This window comes from Halichoerus grypus, chromosome 8, assembly GCF_964656455.1.
Source record: "Halichoerus grypus chromosome 8, mHalGry1.hap1.1, whole genome shotgun sequence".
Lineage (NCBI taxonomy): Eukaryota > Metazoa > Chordata > Mammalia > Carnivora > Phocidae > Halichoerus > Halichoerus grypus.
Window position 1 is genome coordinate 43,634,111 of NC_135719.1, and position 20,126 is coordinate 43,654,236.

Sequence of the window (20,126 nt, forward strand, 5' to 3'; positions counted from 1 at the left end):
TTGCTTCCCCAGGCCTTGCTTCCTACAGGCAGCAACACCACCCAGTGAGGGGGACACGTGAGGTGATGCGGACACACAACCACCCAAGTCGTTGACTACAATGACATGACCTGACCTGGTTTAAGAGAGAGGCAACAGATCTGCCGTCCCCCTCAAGTTCTCAAACATACACTGCGGGACCCACATGTCTGTCTAACACCAAGACCCTCCACTCTTTGGGTCTTCTTTTGATTCCATCCAGATTTGTCCCTCATACCTCCTTAGGGCCATCATGTCCACCCTGGGCAGTCATTCAACATCAGAGCCTTGACCCACCTCTTTGCATTGTCACGTGGCTTTAATGAGGGGAGCAATTTTTGTCCTACTTTTGAACCCAAATGTGTTTTTCCTAAGTGTCTACAAATCCTAGTATGCATCTATGGTGAAAGCTACCCAGAGAACTAGACACTGACTTTGACCAGCAAATCCTACAGATAGCCGTGGATGATAAAATAACCTACCTTTCATTTTCTAGTAGTTAGGGGTCAGAATTTTTGGTGCAAGTCAAGTCCCCCCCAATTAAATCTACTTATTCCTAAAATGTTATTTTAACTTGAACCCAGTAATAGGTTTCACTGTCAAATTTTACTGATTTTGCTCTCAACACTTGTCAAACTCAAGTTAAATTGGTTACCAAATGTCTGTATAGCTTGGGAACAACTGATAAACCTCACTGTCCTTTGTGATTTTCATGAGTGTGGATTAATGGCAATAATAAGAGCTCATTTTTTGGAGCACTTACAGGAGAAGGAGATACTGCGCTTGGTCACTGACACAGGATTATCTCACTCAATCCTCACAATGACTCTGGGAAGTAGGTCCACTTCTCTGAGGCACAGAGGTGCTAATTGATCTACCCAAGGCCACACAGTAGTATGTGATAGAACCTAGACTAGAAACCCAGGTCCCTCTAACTCCCAAGCCCTTGTTCTTCACCTCTCTACTGCCACATGGAAGCAATGTCCAATATTCTTCGGGATAATTTGATCAGTCAGGAGAACAAGAGTTTGATGCCCATGATGTTGAAGGATAACTGCATATGTGCTTATGTCTATGAGAGCAATTTACAAGCCAATCACCCTGTTTACTAACTCGACCCCACACACAAGCCTTCTCTTCTGTGATGGTCATCTCGGAGTCTGTGACCCACGTGAAGAGGCTGCCCGGGGTCCTCTGGGGGCAGTGCTAAGGCCGCCCGTGGGTTAGACAGGCACACCCAGGTAAGACCGGCCAGTCTGCCTCTGGGTCAGTCGGCTGTGCTTGGCCCAGCAGGGATCTGGGACTGGAAGCATGAACAGAAGGCAAGCAGCTTTCTGTGTAATCGTCCAATGTGTTTACAGCCAGTCCCTGGTTTTCACCACCTCTCCTTTAACCAGTCCATTCCCCCAGCCAGGCCTGAAAGCCATCTATATTTAACTTTTCACCACCTTGATTCAAGAATTTGTCAGTTTCTACCAGGCAACCATCTCCCGATCAATGTATGAGCGCCATCTAGGTGTGAATGGAGGTAACTGCAGGCCACAGCAGGCGCCCGTGTCCCGGCACTGTTCTTTCCTAAGTCTTTCTAGAAGCCCTTGCAGAGGGCTCCTCGGCATGAAGATCCTCATAACACGACTTTGCACTGGGCATTATATCCAGCAAATCATGCAAATGTGGTTTCGGCTTTTGCAGACTCTGTTATGTACGACTGGAAAAAGAAGTTAATAAATCTCTTACCTCAAGATCATAGGCACTGAAATCCCTAAATGCCCAGTACATTAAGGGAGTTAAAACTGAGATAAGGATAGGTTATTCCCCAATCTCTGCCACCAGATTTCTGATTGAATTTGGGCAAACAGCATCTCCCTGGGCCTCGGTTCTCTCGACACTGTCCTCTCAATATTCTCAGTGAGGATGTTGGACAGTGTGATATACGCCATTCTTACAAGGCCTAGCTCTAGGCTGTCACAATACTTCCACATAACAGCTTCTAATGGCTGCTATTTTGTTTCAAACTGGTAGACAGAACAACCAATAAAGAATAAATTATCTAGAGACGCTCTGGAGGTGACTGGGCAGGCACCGCCTAGGTGTATTCACATTCTCCCACTTCCCCTTCTTCCTAACTAACAGAACCCTGACAATGTTTGTGTTGGCAACGTCCCCATAAGACCAGACCCCGGTCTCACTAATGAGACGGAACCACAAGTCAGTTCAGTGGAGCTGTTGAGAGAGCTATTCCTTGAGGAAAAGTCACAGGCCTGGTTGACAGGTACACTTAGGCTTCTGCCTGCCTGGAGCATGGGCTCAGTGGACTAGAGCAGTCAACTTGTGCTCATGAGAACATGCAGTCGCATGCTAAGGAGAACAGACAAGACACCAGAAGGAGCCTGGGTCCTTGACAAGCTTCAAGAACATCTTCATTTGCTGAGGTGAGGACCTCTTGCTCTGGAGTTGTTGCTCCATAGGAAAAACAAAGCTTCACTGGGTGAAACCACCACTGTTGGGTTTCTCTGACAGGCAGAAAGTCATCGCTGACACAACAACTCAGCTTTTGTCATTCATTTTCTCATTCAGCAGAAGTACGAGAGTATGTGCCCGCAGGTATGTACCAGTAACGGTGTCAGATCCGAAATGGTCCAGACTTGAGGCACTTGCACTCTGGTGAGATAAGGTTTGGGGCAATGTAACTCATCAGAAGGCATCAGAGGCAAGGGAGGGGGTCAGGGATGTCTCCCCCACGGTGACTCCTTAGTTGAGTATTCAAGAATTAGCCTGGGAAATCACTCAGAATTAACCTGGTAAAAAAGGAGAAAGAGGGCTATATGCCAACCTGATGGGCATTGCCCCCTTCCTCCAGGCTGAAAGTGCCTTCATTCTCATTCCAGTGTCCTTCTTTGCCTTCCACTAGTGACTTCGTTAAATCCCTTGGCCTGTGATCAGTTGAGGATGGGCAGGAGACTTGGTTCTGATGAATAAGACAGGAGGAATATTCTGCTATGAGGGCATCTAGAAAATTTTCCTTCACTCTTACAAAGAAGATTCAGAAGAAAGAATACTCTCTTCTTCCTCTTGCTGGACCTTGTGTTTGCCCGGAATCTGTCCATGGCAGATATCCTGAAAGTGAGGGAAGGGAGCCCACACAGAGTTCAGCAGAGTGAGAAGATGAAGGGAACCTTGACCTCAGTGGCACCACTGAACTGCTGTGTTGAGCAACCCCAGAACCACCAGGCGCTCCGGGTTATGTTATATGCATCAGGAATGTCCCCTTCGTGTTTTACCCTTTTGGAGTGCATGTCCTGTTACCTACAGCCCAAAGTATCCTGCTACAAAGGCATTCTAGACAGAAGCAGCTGTGTGTACCAAGGGAACGAGAACTATGATAGAAGATGGCCTGTTCTAAGAACCGCAGGTAGTAAGGACCAACGTGGAAGGTGAAAGAGTCATGTGATGAGAGGACATGGCAAAATTAAGCAGAGACCTAAGGACCAGTGGGGACCTCATGGGAGTTTTCCAGCAGGGGAGTGACACTTTCAGATTCATATTTTAGAAGATGATAAGGGCAGTCCTGTATAAGGAGGGGCAACACCAGAGACAGGAAGACCTTATCACCATGGTTGCTCTACTCATCCACCCCAGCGATGGTAAAGACTTGAAGAAAGGAAGTGATGGTAAGAAGGAGGGTGAAGAACAAAATACAGAAACCTATCAAGGAGGCAGTTTCCTCAGGACCTCGCCACCACTGGCTGTGGTTCAGAGAAAGAAAGAGGAATGGAAGGTGGCATTCCTATTTCTGAACTGGGTAACCAGGTGGGTGCTGCTCATGGAGATACGGAAGAAAGCATCTGTGACGGCAAAGTTATTATCTTCTGGAGGAGTTGGGGGGAAATGATAAGAAAATATGCCATTTTAACTATCCCGAAGTTGGAGGTGTCTGTTGGACATGTAGGTAGAGCTACCCCACATACAGTTGCTAAACGGGGTAAAGTATGGGCTGGTCTCCATGATTGAGCTTGGCCAAATTTCCCCATGCTTGATGTCTTGATGCACAAGGAAAACACAATCTCATAAGGAGCTTGTGCACTGTCATGGGTAACGTTTGAGTCCTACAACTTTGAAAAGAACTTTCTGAGACTTTAGCTATAAAGCTAAATCATTGCTTCTTCCTAGTCAGTCAAAATCATGATTCTGACCAGTCCCAGAAATTCAGACTTGGATATCCAGCTGTCCACTTGATATCATTATTGGAAAAGACTGGAGGATCATCTGAGAAAACACAGAACCTCCTGCTGATCACGTTAGCGCAGCTCAGAACATGGACTCTCAGAGGTGTTGCTATAAACGTGACATCCCTGTACTATGTGGTTGTGCATTCACGGGATCCCCAGATAAGACCTGGTGAAGAATGAATAGATTGTATGATGCCAGCAACTTCAGATGATCAGGGTTGAACAATCCCATGCTGGCTAAAGAATAGATTGATTTGTTCATCTGAACAAACATCTTTTGAATAAGTACTATGTGCCAACTCTCTGTGCTACTTAATGGAGGATCAAAGATGAGCAAGACAAGGTTGGTCACTAGTTCAAGGTATTTCTGGGCATCCACGGGGAGGCAGACATGTAAATCAAAAAGGGCAATAAAAGAATTACAGGTGTCTCGATAGAAGCCTAGTTGAGGCACAACGGGGAGAGGCATCCACCCTTTCCTGGGACCAAGAGTGAGCATGATAGAGGAAATGGCACCTAAGCTGAGTCTTGCCTGGTGAACAGCTATCTGCCATTTGTATAGGGAAGAAGAGACGTTCCAGGCAGAAGAAGGAGTGCAAAGCCCAGAGGCATAAAACAGAGGCGTGACCTATTCAGAGAGCTTTACCTGGTTTGGCATGGCTGGAGTTTATGAGGGAAGAGTGGCGAGGTAGGCAGGGGCGTGGTCACGGTGCCTGCTGAATGCCATGCTGGAGTCCGGACTTCATCTATGGATGGTGGGGATAGGCACAATGGGCCCAGAAGCAGGGGAGTAATTTACTCTGACTTATATTTTAGAATCCCTCTAGCAGCAAAGTGAAAGCTCAACTGAAAGAGAACAGGGCAAGAGGCAGGAGGACCAGTCAGGAAAGTCGTCAACGGTCCAAAGAACAAATGAGTGAAGACCTGATATACAGCAATGGCATCAAGAGGGGAAGAAGGGATGGACACGGGAGACTCCAGGATGCAGGAGACAGAACTTGACCACCTCTGGATGTGGGGAGGCGAGAATGATGAAGGCATCCAGCTGGTCTGGCTTGGGAGATGAGCAGGATGGAGGGGTGACTTGCCAAAATCAGAAGCACAAGAGGATGAGCAAGGTGGGAGGGAAGTAATAATGAGTTCTGGGCTGATCACGTTGGGCATCTCCAGGTAGGGATGCAGAGTAGTGAGTTAGCATGAGTCTGCAGCTCAGGAGAGACACCTGGCGACAGAAGGTGCATCAGTTCTCTTAGTAAATATCTGTCTTCTGATGAAGAATTAAACTGATTAACAACCAGAGAAGTCAGGAATGTCACTTGTGGCCACAGAAGAGATGGTGTCAGTCTAGGACACTCCAAATTGATTCAGCGCTTCTGGCTCTCCATTCTCTAGAAGGTCTGAGTTGCAATATCTTACACAGAAAGGTATACAGAGGTGATCTTGTCCCAGCCTGCACCCAATCTAAGCACTTTTTCCCCACCAGTTTATCAGATTGTCCACATTTTGCCTGTACATCTCTCGCTGTGGCTACCTGCCCAATATGGCCCGTTCATCACACACTGACTAGGCATTCAGCTGTATTTCCTAGGGAAGGCATTACCATGAGAAATGGGCCATTCCAGTATCAGAACTATTTTTTAATGTTGACAAAAGCTCTATTAGAAAATATCAGAAAATACCACCTCAGCCTTGGATAATCATGGCATCTGTTCTTCAAGCAATCCACAGAACAGAAGGGATGTAGGGCAGTCTTTACTTCTAGGATTGCCTCAGGCACTTTCTCTTTTAAAAAAAGAAGTTAAAAATAATAAAATAAAATAGCAGGATTTGAAGAGCATATTGTAATACAGTTTTCATTTTGAAATTACATTCGCCCCTTGTGCTTTAATTCAATACAGAGCTTATAACACTTTAACCAAGGCTTGCTGCAGAAGGGAATGGGATAGGATACAGCTTTGAACATGCATGCACCTTTGACGCTTTTCAAGAGCACAGGGTTAAGGAATTTTTTAAGTGAGCCAGGATGCCTCAGTTCTCCAAATGTCCAGCAGGGGGATCTGCAAGTGACGCCGCATAGTTTTTTGGGATTTTTTTTTTCCTTCAGAACTGAACATGCATTTTCAAAAGACTGTTTCAGTGCTTCATTTTTGCAAAATTGAACATTGTCCCTCCTGCCCCCGAATTCCAAAATACATCGTGGCTTCCGACAACATCACGAGAAGTTTTACTCTTCATGACTGATGGAACCCCAGTTGATCAGAGCCAAATCCGGTAGAGACTTGCGGGCAGAGGACAGCCTCACCGTCTGGACACGAACAGTATTTATGAGCAGCTCGAGCAGCCCAGGGAGGCCAGGCATGGAAGACGGAAACATAGGGCAGATGTCAAAGCCCGGTCCACCCTCCTCCAAAAGAAGTGCTCTGAATGCAACAAGGAAAACGGGAAATCTTTCACTTTTTTTTGCCCTCCACGCCTGTATTTTGAAGAATTACAAACCTAAAGGAAAAAGTTGCAAGAACAGTTTCCAGAAACATCCACATGCCCTTCCCCTCGATTCAATGCACATTTCACCATACCTGTTTTACTCTCTGCTCCTTTCCTCTCCTTCTCCCTGGTATTCATCCATTCTATCAACACTTCCTAAGCACCTAAGTTCAGTCCTTCTGTTCTGGGGGCTCACTGCGGACCAGGGATGTCAGATATGTAGACAAATAAGGTCACTCCTAATGAGAGCAGAAAGGGTATCAGGACAAGGCACCGCGGGGGCTGGGGGCACAATATGAGCAGTCATCGTGCCCCCCAGGGTCAGGGAATGCCTCTCAGAGGTGACCTATGTGGGACATAGAGGAAGAAAAGGATTTCTAGGGAACAGGGTAGAAATGCAAGGAGGAATCAGAGTCATGTGTCCAAGGGCTGAACAGATTTTGCTTGTCCCATTTCTAATCTTCTGCTTCCATGTCCCCCCTTTCGAGAACAGCCAAGAGTTAGCACCTATTTTGAGCTTGCTAAGCCAGGCCAGGGGTGGTGCTAGGGATCTTATCTGCATCTCCTCCTCAAACCCTTGCAGCCTTGCCAGGTTCGTGCGGATGTCCTCACTTCACAGAAGGGAAAAAGGGGGCTCAGAAAAGCCAAGAAATTTAACAAAGGAGACCCAGCTGGTGAGTGGCAGAGTCCGTAATTGTTTCTCTATATCTTCTTAAAGTTCTACTGGTGAAACACTCTCCCCAAGGACGCCTGGCACTTCCTTCCATCCCTCTCCCCCACACCCCCTATCCCAGGTCATTTGGGCAGTAGCTTTCTCAAACCCACCGACTTTTTGGGGACCATGGTTCACTTCCTCTGAGTCTCATTCAATCCACATTTTCTGTTCATGTCAGGACATGGCTCCCATTGTTCTCTGTTCCCAACCAAGATCCAGGTATAATTTCCTGGACAATTTCTGTACCTTGTCCCCGTCTGTCTTCACCACCCCCAGACATCAAGATCCGTGTAAATAAGCCCCCAGACACATCACTGCTACTATCAGGTCTTTATACATGAAACAATATTTAATTCTCCCAGAATTTTATGAGGTGGTCTCAGCATCTCTAATTTATATTTAAGAGTACTGAGTCTCACAGAAATTACAGGACTTGCTCAAGGCAATTTGTTTAGTGAATTCACACCCATGCCTGGTTTGGGAAGAGCCAGAGAGACTGAACTAACACAAGTGATTCAGAACTAAGTCTGAAAATAAACAGCAGTTTACTTTGTGCGTCCATACACAATTGCCCTCAGTATTATGTAGAGTTCTGGGTGTTGTCATCAAGGAGAAATTGCCCTTCTTATTCACATGTGTCCCAGTGATCGCCCCCATTACTCCACTTCCACTTATTTTAATTTTGGCCTGTTCAGCTTATCCTCATCTTTGAATTAAGGCGTAATTTATGCTAGTTACCCGAGGAGCTGCTTTTTTAAAAGACATGTAATTTCAATACTGAACACTAGGTGTCACTATCAACCAGTTCTGCAAAATCGTCCTCAGAATGTGTCATCAGAAAAAGTCATCGCCAAGAAATATTAAAGTCGTATTTACTTCATATCGTGCTACATAATCTATAAAAATTGGAACACAGCAATAAGATTCTCATGTACAAAATATTGTATGATCTCTGGCCTCACTTTGTAGGGCTCAAATATCAAAAAAACCCACCCAAAAACAAAAACAAAACAAAACCCAAAAAACCCCTATTTTTTCCCCAAGTGAGAAATAATAGCAAGAACACATCAAGCAGGGTGATTGGGTGGCTTAGTTGGTTGGGCTTCTGACTCTTGATTTCAGCTCAGGTCATGGTCTCAGGGTCCTGCGATGGAGCCCTGCATCCAGCTCAGCGCTCAGTTTGGTGTCGGCTTAAGATTCTCTCCCTCTGCCCCTCCCCACGCTTGTTCTCTCTCTCTCTCTCTCTCCCTCAAATAAAAATAAATAAATCTGTTTAAAAAAAAAACCACATCAAGCACCACTGGAACACTAGGCATTGTACTTTATTTATACCATATATTTGAAACCTCACATTGCATGTGTGAAGTATTTAGATTAGGCTTTTAGAAACTAATTTGAAACCCAAAGGATATAAAGATCTTTCACTCAGAAAAAGCTAATCAGCCTTCTCACAAGGGAGACAAACATACTTTACAGCTTTGTCAAGTACAGTTTTAAGAAAACAAGGCTAGTATTTGGGCACCAGATGTTTGAGTCCAAGATCTTTTTACATACATGATTATCTTCAGTTTCTCAGCAATCATGGCCATCACTGATCTTCCGTCCTTAGTCCATTTGGGTGAGTTTGGAGGCAGGGCAAAAAAGAATCTTTTCTCCTGGCACCTTCTCAAGATTTGGTTAGGAGACCAGATCTAGAATATCCTTGAATGCTATAATTATTAGCATTTTGCTGAGAATTGTGAAAATAAGACCCGAGAAAAATAATTAGGATAAACTAAATTTCAAACCATCAGGAGATAGATTGATAAACTTTAAGAAATTGATAGGATCTGTAAAAAATAAAATAAATAAAATAAAACTTGTAGAAGATATTGCTAATTTACTGAATGACAGAAGATAGCACCTCAAGAGCTGGGCTGCTCTTAGGGGCAGCAACATTTTTTCCTGTCAAATTCAGTTAATTCTAAAAGAAAACAGCAGTTAATTCTACAAGAAAACACAAAAATGTTCTGTGTTTTTCAATAAACCTTCTATTTTTTTTTTGCTTTCCCCCAACCATCCATGGGATCTTGACCTGGCCTACCACGGTTTTGTCATCAGGAGTACTTTTGATGATTGTAACTTTCGCTATTCCAGTCCTAAAAGTAATGGAACATTCATTTTTTTCCCATGAAGTAAAAATGTGTTGTGAATACGAAGTCTTGCTAAGGCCCCTGAACACAGATGGCTTTTCCAAGTGATAGAGAAAGGTCTTCATTCAAAGTCTGTGAGTGCATTACTTCCAAGCAAAGAGCAAGCTTACCTTTCGTAAGCGTAGGGGAGCAAAATCTGGCACCATACAAATGTGTCTCTTTGGCAGGTGAATTATTTCAGACTGATTTTTTATTATTATTATTATTATTACGTTATGTTAATCACCATACACTACATCATTAGTTTTTGATGTAGTGTTCCATGATTCATTGTTTGTGTATAACACTCAGTGCTCCATTCAATACGTGCCCTCTTTAATACCCATCACCAGGCAAACCCATCCCCCAACCCCCTCCCCTCTAGAACCCTCAGTTTAGTCCATAGTCTCCCATGGATCGTCTCCCCCTCCGATTTCCCCCCTTCATTCTTCCCCTCCTGCTATCTTCAGACTCAAGAAGTTTTTCTTTGTTGCCTTCCTACTAACTGCCTAAAAGGATTTAGATAGAGGACCTGTTCCAGGAAGGGAGCTATCACCACAAATAACTATAGTTTGATATACACTAGGTATGGTAGACAGGGAGGACCCTAGCAAGGCCTGTTTGAGCAAAGCCCTCTCTGTCCCATTGTTTCTGGATGGCCCAGCAAGCACTCATTCTTTCCATTCTTGGTGTGAATTGCCTCCCTTCTCTTTGAAGCCCTAGTCCTGTACCTACTTTTCCTTGGTCCAGAATGACATAAATACCTCATTTTACCTGTCTTTGGAATCTCTCATGTTTATGTGGGTTTCCCATATGTACCTAATTAAATTTGATTTTCTCCTGTTAATCCATTTCAGGTCAATTTAATTCTTAGATCAGGCAGAAGAATCTTGAAGGAAAGAAGAAAAATTTTTCCTCCCCAACATAAGTTTAAATGCTGGTATGTTTTATTTCTCTCTCAAAAATGTATGTTCTGGTATTCATGTATGAATAGACATACAGATTAATGGAATAGAATAAAAAAGCGCCAAATATATGTTTACATATATACATATACACAGTAATAAAGAGGGAGCCTCAAAATAGTGAGGGAAAGATTTATTCAATTTTGGTAAGGCATAACCTGGGTAACCATCTGAAAAAAGTATAATTGAATCCATACCTCACACAATACACTATGGTAAATTCCAAATGGATTAATATAAAATGTAAAAATGTAAAAACATTAGAGCCATAAATTAGTGAAAGAAGACAAAGAAGAATGTTTTTAAGCTTCAAAGTGTAGTAGGTCTTTCCATGACACAAAATCTAGAATCATCAAAGAAAGAATTCTAAATTCACCATTTAAAAAAATTTAAAACTTCTGCATGGCAAAAAATAAACAAAACCTCATGATCAAAGGCATAAGTCAAAAGGCTACTTGAAAAAAAAACACTTGCAATTTATATCATAAAAAAAACTCTTCCATGTATGAAAACCTCCTACAAATTAAGAAAAAGATCAACAACCCAATAAAAAACCAGATCACAGGAAAGGAATATAAATGGTTCCTGGGTCAGGAGGGCAGTGCTATTGGGGGGAGGGATTAGAGCAGGACAGGTGAGGTGCCTAAGGCTCAGAATTCAAGGAGGCCCTAAGGATTTAACATTAGGTACCTCCTTAAATTCTGCACCCAAGGCACCTCACTCATCCTACTCCAGGCCCCGAAATGGTTCTTAAACATATGAAAAGATGCTCAACCTCACTCAAATAAGATAAATGCAAATGAAAACTACCCAAGATACCATTTTTCACTTATCAGACTGGCAAAAATCCAATGTTGGACAACACACCACCCACAGATATCACTGGTGGGAATATGAGTTGTTTCAACCACACTGGAGAGCAATTTACCACCCACCAAGCATTAAAATCACAAATACATATGGATTCTTGCCTCACTTCTAAGAATTTATCTTACAGATACTTGCAAAGAAGTAAAATGACCCCCACACAAGTCTATTTATTGCAGATTTGCTGGTAATGGTTAAGACTGGATGTATCCTAACTGTGCATCATCATGTTTAAATAGACCATGGTTAATTCATACGGTGCAATGCTATGCACCCATAAAGGCAAGAAGGACGTCCTTTAGATATTGAAATGGAAAGCTTGCCAAGGTATGTTAAATAAGAAAAGCAAGGTCCAGAACCGTGTGTGTGATAAGCTACTGTATGTGTCAAAAAGAAGGAGAACAATAATAAATCATGGGCTTATACAGGCATAAAAATATCTGCCTTAAAAAAAATGATCAAACAATGATTATTTCCTCTTGGGGCATGGGGAGCTGGGCGGATAGGGCACAGGGGATCATACTTTTTGATGTCTGAGTCACGTAAATTTATTTATCTATTAAAAATATAAAATATAAAATTTAAGTATTTTCATCTGGCACTTTTGTCCTCAAATATCCATTTCCACCTAGATGTCTGACACCTGAGGCTATTTTTCTAAGGCTTTTCTATCACACTAACAGAGCTACCCACAACTCAGTTTGACCTAAATTTGGCAGCAATTTAAACGAGATGCCCAGACTCACAGTTAGGATGATGGGCTTCCCCTTCAAATCTTCACTCAGACTTTCAGGCTCTACGGGAGCCATCACCAGGCTCAGCAACCTCCATTAAAGATGTCTGATCCTACAGCAACATCACCGGTCAAGAACATGACTGACTCAGGGAGAATGTGCAGACGGACCAAAGGGAAAGCCAGCGACTGCCCCCCTCAGCCTTGTGAGCCTAAACAGAGACTGCCTGGGGTTTCCATACGCAGCACAGTTTTCTGCATCCCTAAAACGTTATCCCGTGACTTGGGGAAGAGTACCTGTGGGGTTGAGCTTGTGTGCAATGACTGCTGCATAAGTGTGCGGCGTCTGTACGTAACAGAGCATACTCAGACAGTGCTTCTAGTCTGTGACCGGTTTAGGGGTGGGGATGGGGGTACATGGAGGCAGAGGTAGGTATTTGGCCCAGGGGACTCTGCTGAAGCTTCCTCTGAGGTCTCAGTTACAAGTGCCAGTCACCAACCCTGCCTATTTAGATAGAACACTTCTTTAAGTTCCCTTTGGGGGAATGCTGCCCATTCCTTCAGAAAGTTAGGGGGAAGGGGCCCTAAATTCCTCTCTCTGGTATAGGAGGGACCACCAGGAAGGGCAGGTTGAAGCTCTGGACACCATACCCCAATTTTACCTGGGCAGCCTCTCTTTTATCTGCGTTTATATTGGAGATCCTGGCTGACCCCAAAACTTGCTCTTAATATCATCCTGTTTCCAGGAGAGTTTTTCTGGGCACACAGAATGACTTCATAGAGGTCTTTCCATTGCTAAAGCCAGCATGTGTTCAGGAAGATGTGTGGGCACCTTGGAGGAACCAAGTCTGGCACCATCAAGGGGAGACTAGATTAACCCAAGGGCAGGGAGCAGGGAGAAGGCACAAAAGGTTCATCTCCGTATCTATCAGCTCTGGAGCACTACTCAGGTACTAGGTCCTGGGCTGGAGACTTGGTGTGAATTTTCTCCCATGCCTGGGGACTTACAAGGTCAGTAGCGCCTCAACCCCTGCCCTCCCCTACAGTCCATCTAAGGTATGCCTCCTCACCAGTTCTCCAGCCCAGCGCCCCCATTAATTTCATCATGCTTGTCAAAATTCCTAATTCTTCTGCCTCTTAACCGACCTTTTCTCTTTACTACTTTTTCCATTAGATTTTAAGCTCAATGTGGGTAGGACCATGTTCATCTTTTCCACTATTTCATCCCCCATGCCTAGCACACTGTACAGCAGTGAGCAGTTAAGGTTATTTGTTGAATTAATTAATAATCCTATAATATTGCTTGGGCTGTTAATAAGTATGCATTAATTAAGAAATCTAACCAGGCTTTTTACATTAGTAGTGGTCCCAATCATTGGAAGGGGGAAAAATTATAGATAATGGAAAAGAAGTGCACATAAAAGGGCAACAAATTTCATCAGCTTTACTTTAGGTGTCAGTTTTAGATGTCAAGAGGTCCTGAGAACAGGGCCTGGGATCTAACATTTCAATGCTTCTTTAATCCTATTCTTGATTATTTGTAGGAAAGGAGGTTACACAGCCAGTTTCTAACTTGTTCTTGTACTCATTCTTTCATACATTTTAAGAATATTTACAGAATAATCTTAACGTGTTAATTAAGCACCGAAGATACAGACACGCACGGCACTAATTCCCTCTCCTATACAGGAGTTCAGACACGTGTCAAAATAACTATCACATAATATGATAAGCATTTTAATAGTCACAAGCAGAAAGTCCTTTTAGAACACAAGTTTGCTGGGGGTGGGAATACGAGAGGGAGTCCACAGAGTGTCACGTAAGCTCAGAATTCAAGCAAAGTAAAAGCTCTCTACCCTCTTTCAAGGCTGAATCATGCAGATGTCTGGCAAAGGGGAGAACATTTCACCCAATACAATTATCCTCTTGGTTTCACTCAAGTGGCAACAGAACTCTAAGCAAAGTCCACAAAATAAAGCCAGTAACCCAAAGGAAAATAAAAGAAGCAACTTCGGGCAAACAGGCAGAGAAGTGAGCAGGGTCTACCCATTTGGCTCAGGAAAGCGCAATAGTGGGTTACACAGGAGGATGACGGGAATTTGGGCCTGAACGCGCGCAGGGACACTCACCCATATGCACACACCCATCATGTCATCCTTCTCCATCAGGGCAGCACGCTGGCCCAGAGCTTATCTCTGAACATTTGGAAACAGTTACCTGGCTTTAATTTACTGAATAAATCTGAAAGCGTCTGTGGATGTGTCCAGATTGAAGGCAAGCAGTGTCCCAGCTGAGAAGGGAGGTGCGAAGGCCCCCCGCTGAGTGTGGGCCCATGGTTGCCGCAAGAGTCGCCCCACATGAAGGCGAAGACCGACCAGGGATGAGAGGCAGAGGAAGTTCAAGGGCAAAAGGTCTTCTTCTCCCTCCACAGAAGGAAGGCACCATCGGAATACGTACTCTCACACTTGCTTAGGTTCTTCCTGCCTTAGCTCTAAAGGGACTCAAGAAATTCAGAGTGGGCGAGATAAAATGAGACGAGGGATCGAGAGCTTGGCAGATGCCAAGAATTTTCCCTGACCTCTGAGGCCTCGGGTTCTGGGGATGTGGCCAAGGGGGCTTTGTGTCCTTGTTTTTTCTGCACTCAATTGCCCATCCCAGCCAAAAATGAGAAAACTCTGTGCTGGTTTCAAGACTAATTTCATTTGCTGAAATCCAACAGACTGAGTCACCGAGACCTCAATTCATTTACACATTTATTTTAAGCACCTATTCAATGGTAGGCATTTTGCTAAAGCAAAGTGCCTGGAACTGCTCCTAGCTTGCTGGGTGGTGGGTGGGGGTGGTGGGAATGGAAGAATAAATACAGTGCTCAAGGGAGTCAGCCAGTGGCTTTTGAGCTGAGGCCACCACGTGGGCCAAGGATGGACACAGATTAGCACTCGAGGCTGAGGGGACAGCGTGTACATTCTCGTGGACGCGTAGCCCCGCAGACCTGTTTGGGGGGGAGGGGGGTGGGTCTTGGGGGTGGCTCTCACTTTCAGGATCATTCAAGTCTAGAAGTCTGAGGTTTCTGTAAGGCTGGTCTCCGGGTAGTTGAGAGTATTTTTCTCTTCCTTGTCCTTTACCCAAGTGACCCCGTTCTTTCAAAAGCCTGCTATGCCACCAAAGAGAAACTTTCATCTAGGTTTATTAAGTGGTGAGCAAAAATAATACATGTGTCATCAAACAATTAAAATCTAGAGTTATTTAGACAGAGTTGAGATCAAGCAAAAAAAAAAATCACAGGACAGTTAATGTGGTGCTTAATGATAGACATTATTACTGCGTTCTCTGTTAATTAGATATAAATGCTATTTTGTTCCCATAAATGACAACAATGATTGGGCAGGGCTATAAGTGTCTCAGAGACGTCTCTGAAGACTGGCCAGACATTCCTATTTGATGTCTACAGGGAAGGGGTCGAGTTGAGGAAGGGAGGGTCTCTGTGGGCTCCAGATACATTCTTTTGCTTGAGGAAAAGGTAGTTCTTTCCCCTCAAAGCTTATCCATATGCAGTCCTGAGCCTGAAGACAACTTTTGGGACCCTTCAGTCCCTGTCAAGAAAAGAAAGTCTAACCCAGCACTGAAGGACTGTAGAGGGACCCCCATTTTCTCCAGCCCGCAGCCCCTCACAAAGGCAGCCCTAGGACGTCTGCATTCTTCCGGCTCCTCTTCCAACTCTTGGATCTAAAGCACAGAGGATTTCCAGCAACAGGGTAAATACAGGCTGGCCAGAGGGTGCTCTGCTAGCCCAGGAACAGAGCATTCCAGCTTGCCCGGGGTGGGTCTGGGGCCTTTCTTTGGCTTGGTGTCAAGGGGGACGGCACCCTTCTCTCTTAGTTACTCTTTTGTGGGTTTAGCTCGTATTCTTATTTGATGCTCGTTGCCTTTCATTACCTTTTGTTGTAGACCTGGGTTTGCATTTGGACTTTATGTGGCCAGCAGAGGCTTTCTGGAGCCATTTCAGATGTCCGTGAGTGACAGCTCTCTCAGCCACAAGTCAGCAAGGCAGAGATATCAATTTGAATTCTGGGCTTCCAATCAAATATTCAGAAAAGGACACTGTACCCTTTGAAAGTTGCAAAGTAAACAGAACTTGGGCCTGGGAAGCAAATGTACTTCTGATTACTCTGAACTGAAGTTCTAGAGAGGACAGGATAGTCAGTGATTCCAACAACTTCAGGGAGGATAATTTCAGGCAAGAGCACAGAGAACAAATACATAGTGATATCAAAGCAGCCCTTGTAACATCAAATTCCTATTAATCTACTCACATCCTGGGGAATTTTGTCCCGATCTTTTAGCAATTATCATCTGCAAACCGTGCTGCCCTATAGTCTGAATGGTTTTCGACAATTAGTAAGAATCCATACCCACGTCCTCAGAAGTGTTTGTTTTTCTTCCATATCATCAGGTCACAGACACTCAATGCAACACTAGGAAAACACGTTCCTCCAGCGGAAAGAGCCCACATTTCATCTTCCTTCCAAGTCATGACACCACTCTACATGTACATTTCTGAGTCTCAGTTAACTGTAGTTTCATCAATGTATCCTTTAGAACTCTGCTACTTGAGAACCAGCGGCATCAGCATCACTTGGGAGCTTGCTGGAAAAGCAGACTCTCAGGACCTTCCCCAGACCGGCCAAATTAGCATCTGCAATCCCCTGGTATTTCACCCTACAGTGTTCTCACAAAAGACAATGTGAGTCTCACAAATCTGTAATCTACCAACAAAGAAGATGCTTTTGCATAGGAAACTCAAATACGACAGGACATATGTGGACATAAACAACGTATTAATACTAATAAATGTCAGCATGCTTACTAAATGCCAGACCAGGAGGTAGATACTGCCCTCCTCATGTGTTGGAGGCACAGAGTGCTTACCTAACCTGCACAAGATCACACAGAAAATCACACAGTGGACAAGGCACGATTTGAATCCAGGTGGTCTGACTTTCAAAGGCATATTTTTAACCATTACACTCCACCCGCTCCTGGTGGTGTGCAACTGTACTCAGGAAATGAAACAGCTCTGATTCAGGGCCTGGAAGAAAAAGCTGGGTTGCCGTAAGGCCCACCATTGCAGGCTCAGTCACATTTAGAAGCAGAGACCACGTGAGCCGGAGATCAAAACCTCTAACAGAACCCTCTTGGGTATGATCTGAGGTCAGCGAGGCACAGAGAGGGCATGTGGAACCCCGTGGTTCCCCCGATTGGGTGGAAAATGGGGGCCAGACAGGTCTGAGCCCCCACTGTACTTCCCATCACGCTCCCCTGCCTCTTCCACGCCACATCCTACCTCTCTTGGGGTTTTGCTCTTCCAAAGACCCCTCCCATCCATCAGATAACCAAGGACGGCTGCTCCTTTCTTCACTTTCATTGAAAATCTGAGAACATCTGTTCTGCCTGAATAAGTCATTTTGGGTCCTATCTGAAACCTCCTCATTAAAAAAAAAAAAAAAAAAAAAGTCCGGTCCAGGACGGCTGTGCTTATACATCACCTGTCAGTAGCTCTTCAGCTAAACGACGACATAGAAGGTGTAACAGGAACTTTCAGATGTGATAACCAAGAGTTCTTCCTTTTTGAAAATCAAGACTGCCAGCTACTGGGCATTAATTAAGACGGCATTTTAGTCTGGGCTCCCAAGAGTCATGCACCTGCCGGGGTCTCAGCTCCACTCATACATTTAGAGGTGCAAGAAGGGTGGCAGTCCAGGCCCAAATTAATGTGGCCATGGAACCTGTGCCTATCTAAAGTGCCTATTGCTAACCAAATAGTTCTTTCTGGCACAGGTAAGCACCCCACAAAGATGTTCTCAGGCCCCAAGTGTTTGCAGAATAGGGGGGCAGGGAGTTCCTGGAACAGACTTCGCAAGTCCAAAGAGGCCGAAAAACTCATCCTGTTTAAGGTACAACTCTGCTGTAAAAGGCACTGAACCACTTTCATTTGGAAGCCTGCCCCATCTGGTGGGAGGCAAGATTAAATACACCCTGCCCTTAAAACGCCACCCTTGCCCTCGTGATGCCAACAGTTTCTTGATGGATCCGGCCGGGCCCTTTTCATAACCTCCACTTCAGAGGTAAGGAACAATCATTGAGTCCCCTTTGATGCACATGGTGGAAATATAAACCACTTAATACTTGAAATGTCAGACTGCGCCATGGAAGATGTTCTAAGATCAAAAACACAGAGAGGACCAACCTGCCCTATTTTAGCCCACTTGTCCCAGAGCTCATGGTTCGGTTCTCCGTGGGCTGTGGGGAGGTAAGAGGCCATGGCCTGGCTAAACACAATGGAGTGGGCAGTTCTAGATCGATCACCCAGAGAACGTGCTACAGACACCCAGTCCAGGGCACTTACCTTGCACTGCCCAGACACGCAGATGGCCGTGCCATTCTGGTCACAGGGGGTGCCATCAATGACCTTCTCAGCTTGCCGGACGTAGAAGCGGTAGCCCATTGCCTGGCAGTTCAACTCACACTTCCGGTTGCCCTTTACTACCAAAAAAAAAAAAAAAGCGTCTTTTTGCTTCCAGTATTCCTTACTGAGATAAAATTCACATAACATAAAAATAACCATTTTAACCAAAGTGTACAATTCGGCGATTTTTAGTATATTCCCAATGTTGTGCAACCAACACCACTAACTAATTCTAGAACATTTCTATCACCCCAAAAAGAACCCTTGGACTTGTTCACTGTCACTCCTGCCCCCATACTTTGGCAACCACCAGTCTATTTTCTTTCTCTGGATTTGCCCATTCTGGACATTCCATAATCACACACTTTTATTTATTTATTTATTTTTAAATTTTATTAATGTTATGTTAATCACCATATATTACATCATTAGTTTTTGATGTAGTGTTCCATGAGTCATTGTTTGCGTATAACACCCAGTGCTCCATGCAGAACGTGCCCTCTTTAATACCCATCACCAGGCTAACCCATCCCCCCACCCCCTCCAGAACCCTCAGTTTATTTTTCAGAGTCCATAGTCTCTCATGGTTCGTCTCCCACTCCGATTTCTCCCCTTCCTTTCCTTACACCACACACATTTTTCTTTTTTTAATTATTTATTTACTTACTTGAGAGAGAGAGCACGAGGAAGGGAGAGGCAGAGAGAGAGAGAGGGAGAATCAGACTCCCCACTGAGAAGGGAGCCTGAGAAGGGATTCGATCCCAGGACCTCGAGATCAAGACCTGAGCTGAAGGCAGACGCTTAACTGACTGAGCCACCCAGGCGCCCCATAATCACAAACTTTTAAAAAACTGCATTGAAGTTATGACATCTCCCTATATTTGATGGTTGAGGAAAGAAATTTGGTCTTGATCTCCTGGCATATAGTAGAGAATCAATGCTGAGAAGGTACCATAAAGAGATTCTTAAGGAATCTCACAATGCAAATAATAGACTCTACTTTTAGAAATCCTCCCATGCTTTAACATAGTCGTGATTATATCTTACTTATCAGCAATTGCAGTGAGCACACAATTTTTATATTCTGCTTTAAAAAATTTTTTTTACTGAATATCTATGCAGTTATATCACTTTTATGCTCTGTTAAATGGCTGGAGTTTCCTGTAATCATTCCTCCATTATGAGATATTTAAGTGGTCTCCCCATCACCTTAGGTGGAAGTCCAAAGTCCTCAGCAAGAGATAAAACATCTTTCAAGAGCTGAACCTTGCCCACCTTCACAGTTTCATTTCCTACTGTTCGTCCTTAAATCTTTGTTCTGTTCCCAACTAAGCACTTCCTCTGTCCGGCTATTGCTTAGCTGTTCCTTCTGCCTTTGCCTCACTTGGCTGGTACCTGTTTCTACTCGGCTTTAGTTCCCAGGTCACCTCCTCTGGGAAGCCCTCCGTGGATACACCCACCCATCTGATCTGGCCCCC

At 44.4% G+C, this 20,126-nt stretch overlaps 1 protein-coding gene across 1 annotated transcript in view; it reads right to left on the minus strand.

The window, feature by feature from the left end:
• The window catches only part of THSD4 (thrombospondin type 1 domain containing 4), a 561,701-nt gene that overhangs the window by 292,057 nt on the left and 249,518 nt on the right, over positions 1-20,126 (minus strand). The window contains exon 7 of the mRNA XM_078079143.1: positions 18,589-18,725. Coding sequence (XP_077935269.1) covers positions 18,589-18,725 — 137 coding nt within the window. The remainder of the gene's footprint in view (positions 1-18,588; positions 18,726-20,126) is intronic.